At 49.1% G+C, this 6,038-nt stretch overlaps 1 protein-coding gene across 1 annotated transcript in view; it reads left to right on the top strand.

Moving 5' to 3' along the window:
* The first annotated feature begins 1,419 nt into the window (after positions 1-1,419).
* The window catches only part of Tshz1 (teashirt zinc finger homeobox 1), a 73,132-nt gene continuing 68,513 nt past the window's right edge, over positions 1,420-6,038 (top strand). Inside the window, exon 1 of the mRNA XM_052742695.1 lies at positions 1,420-1,559. Within this exon, the coding sequence (XP_052598655.1) occupies positions 1,520-1,559 (40 nt within the window). The 5' untranslated portion in view covers positions 1,420-1,519. The remainder of the gene's footprint in view (positions 1,560-6,038) is intronic.

The raw sequence follows: 6,038 nt of genomic DNA, 5'->3' as shown, positions 1-6,038 counted from the left end.
CAAATCTAAACCCCAGACTAAGGGTGCAGAAGTGAAACAGGTATTTTTTTCCCTCAAATGTAGGACGTGCTTCACCCAAGAGTGGTTCAGATCCACGTGGGCGCGTGTGTATTCATGTACACGCGGGGGAGGGGAACTAACAGGTTTAAGAATCTGCAGGAACTGATGTCTGCCTAACTAGACTTAGGACTCATGGGTTCCGCCCGAGATCAGCCAGTGCATTACAACACAGCCCCCTAAATGTCTTCCTGCAACGTGCAATCTTTTATGTTATGCTGTATTAAGATTTCTTTTCTGTGTCATATTGTTTAGCTCCGAAAAAAAAATAAAAGAAAACAAAGCAATTAAAAAGATTGACAGGTATGGTTTGTGTGAGACCTATTTGTAATTGTCAGGGTGACGTTGGCGAGAGGAGGAGGAGTAAAAAGTGAGGCAGGAAAGCAGCTCGATGTGTCTGTCTATCAGTTGAGACTGTCTGAAAGCTCTGCGATCCGAATGTGTGTTATATTTCACTGAAAAGAGGAGAGAGGGAGAGCGCATCTCCTCTCTCCCAGGAGTTTGGGGGGGACAGTACACGCTCATCTCGCCCACCCAGTGAATGTCCGTTCTTCACCCCCTCGGTGCACACTCTCCGGGTTGTTGTTGGCTTATTTTTTTTGGAGGGGGTGTGTGGTTTTTGTGTGTGTGTTTTTCGAAAAAAAAAAAATTTCTGTTGGAAGATCAAGACCGGCCAAAAATCCACGATCAAAATGTGTTTGCATTAGATTTCTCCTCGGAAGAAGCGGCGATCCTGGCGGCCAGGCCCCCCGGGGGCAGCGCGGTGCACGAAGTGGCGCTCCGGCGGGTGACACTGTTTGATCTGTGACTGTTTGGAAGGTGGAGCGGCGCTGACATCTCCCCCGGCGCATGTATGTACGGGGGCTTCACTCCTGTCTTGTTTGCTTTCTTCCTCCTAGACTAAGTGCGGGGAGGAAAGGACAGCCGGTCGGCCTCGCTGGCGCACAATGAGAGAGCTGCGACCCGCGCACTAGCAGCGCCCGCCGCGACCCCCACCGCCAGCAGAGAGGGGCCGAGAAAGTTGCGCGCGGAGACTCGCGGCTCGCCCAGGAAGGCGCGGGAGCGCCCGGCGGCGCCCGGACAGCGCCCGCCCAGTACAGCGCCAGCGGCATGGAGCGCGGGCCGCGGGCCGGCCTTCCGAGCGCCCGCCGCTGCGCCCGCGGCCCGCGCCGGGGATGACTCCGGGCTCGGCGCCCAGGCCCCGCGCGCTCCGCCCGCAGCCCGGCGGCCCGGGAGCGGCCCGCGCGGCCGCCGCCGCCGCCAGCTGAGCGGCCCGGGCGCGGCGGTCCATGCGAGCGGCGCCCGCCATCCGCGGCGCGCCCGGAGCCCGGAGCCCGCGGGGACGAGGCCAAAGTTGGGCGCGCCGCGGAGTTGCGCCCGCGCCCGGGCCCCGCGTCCCCGCTCCCCGCGCCCCGCGAACTCCGGCGGCGGCTGAGGCGACGGCTGCGGCGGCCCGAGCAGCATGCCGAGGAGGAAGCAGCAGGCCCCCCGGCGCTCGGCAGGTAACGGCGCGGCCCGCGCGTGGGGAGCGGGCGCCGGCGGGCTGGGCGGGAGGAGGGAGGTCGGCCCGCGCCGCCGCGGCCCCAGGCTGCCGTCCCCGCCCCCACCTGGCCGCGCGCGGGGCCGGGAAACTTCGCAGGGTCCGCGCGGAGCCCGGGGCGCGCAGGCCTGGGCACGGGCCGCCCCGGGAGGGCGTGCGCGGAGGGGCTGTCCCGGGCGGCCGGGCGCGGCAAAGTCCTGGGAAGGCGGGGAGGCTGAACCTGACACTTGAAAATAAGGTCACCAGCCAGGGACTAGAGAAGGCAGCCAGAGGCTTCCTCTGGAAAACAGCAACATTTAATGTCCAGGCAAGGGGGCTTTTCTTCTTTATTTTTTCTCCTTTTCTCCCTCTCTCTCTCTCTCTCTTTTTATTACCTCTAAAGACGCCTTTTGATCAGGCCAGCACAAGGCAGCGATAGTGCAGTCTGATTGAACAGAAAAGTTATTTTTCTCTGGAGGAGGAACTGGCAGGAGCTGGTTCTCCTTGTTTTCTGTTTTATTAGAGGATTGCCATCCTTGATTTGATGTGTGATTGATCGCCTGTCATCTGGCAGCCTTTGATCTATTCATTCCTGATAAACATCAATAAATCACTCACCATGGAAACACACATGCTCCTGACAGGTCCACGCTATCAGGCCAACTTTTCTCTCTCTTGCTCCCCCTTTTCTCTGCTCCATTTTAATTTTGTCTCAGAAGTTTTACAGCTGCAGTGTCCTAATCCATTGCTGAAGCCCTGGTGTGGGTCAGCTGTGGTTTTTGTTTTTTTGTTTTTTTTTTTAATGGCAGGTTTGAATGCAGCTCAGTAGTTGTGTCTGGTCTCGGTTTGGGATGCTGTGTTTTGGGGAATTGGGAGTGCAACTGATCTGCCAGTGAGTTATCACTAAATAACAGAGGGAAGCAACCTCCCTCCCCAGGCTTTTAGGGTAAAAATACTAAGAGTGCTTTGTGTCCAACCCCAGTGATTCTTCACTGTTGCAGGACAGGCGAGCACTGGATAAGTTTCAGCTCTGTTCATGTGTCCAAGTCTCTCGGTGATTTTTCCAGAGAAGTACTGGGAACAGAGATTACTGCCCCTCAAGAATTTGGGGCTAATTTCTTCATGGATGAGTGACTAGAGAAAATACGCTAAGAGATATTTTGCAGAAATGCTCAGCCAAGCTCTGAGAAGGAGACGACCTTGATGCCCAGTCAGCATAACATCAAGGGGATAAAACACAGGATGTTTATGTTGCGAGAACTGATTGGAGGAGGAAGAAGCCCCTGAAAGAGTGTCTGTGCCCCTTGCTGCCCCACAACAGGGGACAGTCTGTAGAGGACTTTGCCACTTGCTTGTCTGAAGTGTGACAAGATCCTGTGTTTTTCCCAGGCAGAGGGAACTTGAGGATACAGTGTGCCACGGGAAGTTGCATTTAGAAAGCCCCTCCTTGAGAACTTTTGTGCTCAGTGTTGTAGTGAGTATTTCCAAGGACAAACAGAATGCTAAGGGAATGAGGTACTGTAACTTTAAATACCACATTTTTTTTTTTTTTTAAATAAAAGGTTTGGAAGTTGACAAGGGCATGATGATGCATGGTAATCCATCGTGGCAGCTCTTACATAAAAACAAGCCGTCAAGGCGACTTTTTTCCAATATTGATTTAATTGTCTGTCTTTTGACAGGCACATATATCATTGGCTTTAATGGTCAATCAAAAGTTGGCAGGCTCAGTGTTTCCATTCTTTCCTCTACACGACATTTGGCATACTTAATCAAAATGCTGCAGAGTGATGGTTGTGAAGACTTGATGACTGAGTCATCTGCTGTACAGGAACTTGAGAGGGGGAGAAAAAAAACCCTAAAAAATGGAGCCAAAATATATTTTAGTGGAGAGGAAGTTGAGACGGCACATGTCCCAAATGTCCTGTGTTTTGAAGCAAGATCTCAAAAATAGATTCCATACTAAAAGGTTCAGTGTAAGTTTAATTACAGGGTTTATTATCTCTGCTCTGATTTTGAACCTGTGGGACTCTTGTGTTCATTAAATGAGCCATTGTTTAGCTCTTCCTCTTACTTAGAAAAAGCATTAAGGTGGCCTCTTAGCAAAATAAGGCTGTTTGCTTTCATCTGGAATCCGTTCCATTATCGCACAGGGTTCACACTTGCTTGTTTTCACTAATATTTACGTTGGCATCAGGACTCGGTATATTTATGATAGGCTAGGTGAGAAAACCCTTGATTTCCTTAGTCTTAAGCATTTAATAAGGAGCCCTCCATGTTTATCCTGAGGCAGGAACCAGTGTGGCCTCCTGAAGAAGCAGGCTAGGTGGGCAGCGAATAGGACTTGTTCATTTCTGAAAAGGGGACATGGCGGTTGTGTACGTGTGAATGCAGCTATTTTTTTTTTTTTATGAAGAGTTTTTATTATCACATCCTGGCTGGCTTTTTCCTTCTTTGAGCTGTGAGTTGTCCTGCCTCACCGTTCCATCCGTAACTGATGAGTTTTTCTTGAGAATATCTTAGTGTCAAATAATTGATTGTTTGGTAGCCAGGAAGTTGGTGGATGACAGATGCAGAATTGCAATACTTCATAGTGATGGGAGAGGAAGGGAAAATTATCTAAATGAGTCCTCCCTATATAAAAAAAAAAATACAGAAATACTGCTCAGAGGAAATGGTCCCTTCGTAATGAAGCGGCTTCTTAATTATCAAAAAAGGTAAGGTTGTTTAGCCTGCTTCATTAACAGGCCCCTAATTATCTGTAAACCTGATGGATTTGTGACAGGCGTAACGATTAATGCCGACAAATTCAGTGAGCTGTCAAGTTTGCGGCCCGCTTGATGTAATCACGTTGATATTATACAGTCCCCATAGCCTGTAGTGGAGTATTAACTCAATTTGCGGGTGCAGGTGACAAATGGACTTTGCTACCTGACTAATCATGTCACAGAGACAATGCTGCTTAATGACCTCCGAAAAGCCTGCCTTTGAACTGTGCAATAAAGCCAAGGCAGAGAAGCAGCCGCTCGGCTCCTCTCTCTCTCTCTCTCTCTCTCTCTCTCTCTCTCTCTCTCTCTCTCTCTCTCTCTCTCTCTCTTTAATTCCAAAAAACCTTAATTGTTATACTTCCAGGGAGTTAGGTGTTTTTAAGCGTGGGGGTGGGAGTGGAGGCAGTTGGTGGCTGAATAAGTCTGAATTAAAAAGTTCGCACCCCTCCATGTTTTCAGGTATGGGTGTAATGTCTATACCCATGTAGCAGGCTGGAGCCCTCTGATCCACCTTAGTCTTTTTCATGTGACCTGCAAGTATGTGGTCGAGGAAGGGCCTGTCTTCGGTCAGCAAGGGTCACACCTGTGAGAGGCAAGGAACCAACCTTAGATACATAAGAGGGTGGTGACAAGCTCTCTTTTGCCTCAGTAGGCCTGAGGTTGTACCCTGACTCAGAAAGGGAAAAGGACCTCAAAAAAGCCAACCCCTCAGAAGCTGCCCAGCTGTAGAAATAGATTTGTATATCCACCACACTGGTTGTAGCTCTTAACCTCACAAGGGAGGGAAGCTGTGAGGGCCGGAAGGAAGTGCACCTCTCCTTCCTGCATTCGGTGCTAAGGAGGACCTTCCAACTGCTCTGCCACCACACAGCACCAAACGTGTTGATGCAGAGAGTTAATGAGTTTTCAGAGGTAAACTTATTTTAGAAATACTGAGTTAAAAAAAGGCTAGGTAGACAGTTTTTCTTGGTGGCTGGCTGCTCTCTCTCTCTCTCTCTCTTTCTCTCTCTCTCTCTCTCTCTCTCTCTCTCTCTCACACACACACACACACACACACACACACACACACACACACACACAGGGGTTGATATCCCACGGGAGGGGCCATGGCATGTATTTACATGTGTTCCTTTGTTAGTATTTTGTCAGCTACTTAAGACTCCCTTGATCTGCTGTGGGAGCGTTGTATGTGGGGTGTGTGTGTGTGTGTGTGTGTGTGTGTGTGTGTGTGTGTGTGTGTGTAAAACTGAGGTGAAGCCCAGAGGTTTTGGTCAGGCCCATTCATTCATTCATTCATTCACTAAAAGATTTTAGGTACCACCTGCATATGCATTAAGAATATTTAAGTTTAATTCTGTTAATTATTATTTATTCATACAGGGTGATGAAAATAGAGTTTTGAATGAAGACCGAAATATCTTTTTTTTTTTTAATTGTAGGCATGTCTTATTTTCTACTCCTCGGCATCTCTTTTGCATAACTGTTAGCAAACAATGGATAATTTTCTTTCATTGCTTATTATGTTAATATTATGATAATGTATTTAAAAACATCTAGTTGTGTAGTATACTTCAAAATTACTCTTTTAAAAAAATGATGGTATTCTAGTCTCCTACGGAGAGGCTCTTGAGGTTTATTTATGGTTGTGATAAGCTGTTCTAGGCCCAATGTAAGTAAAAAATAGATTTGGGTAG

This window comes from Peromyscus californicus, unplaced genomic scaffold, assembly GCF_007827085.1.
Source record: "Peromyscus californicus insignis strain IS unplaced genomic scaffold, ASM782708v3 Scaffold_17__1_contigs__length_78620276, whole genome shotgun sequence".
Lineage (NCBI taxonomy): Eukaryota > Metazoa > Chordata > Mammalia > Rodentia > Cricetidae > Peromyscus > Peromyscus californicus.
The sequence above is the reverse complement of the archived record's forward strand: the minus strand, read 5'-3'. Positions and strand labels throughout refer to the sequence as shown.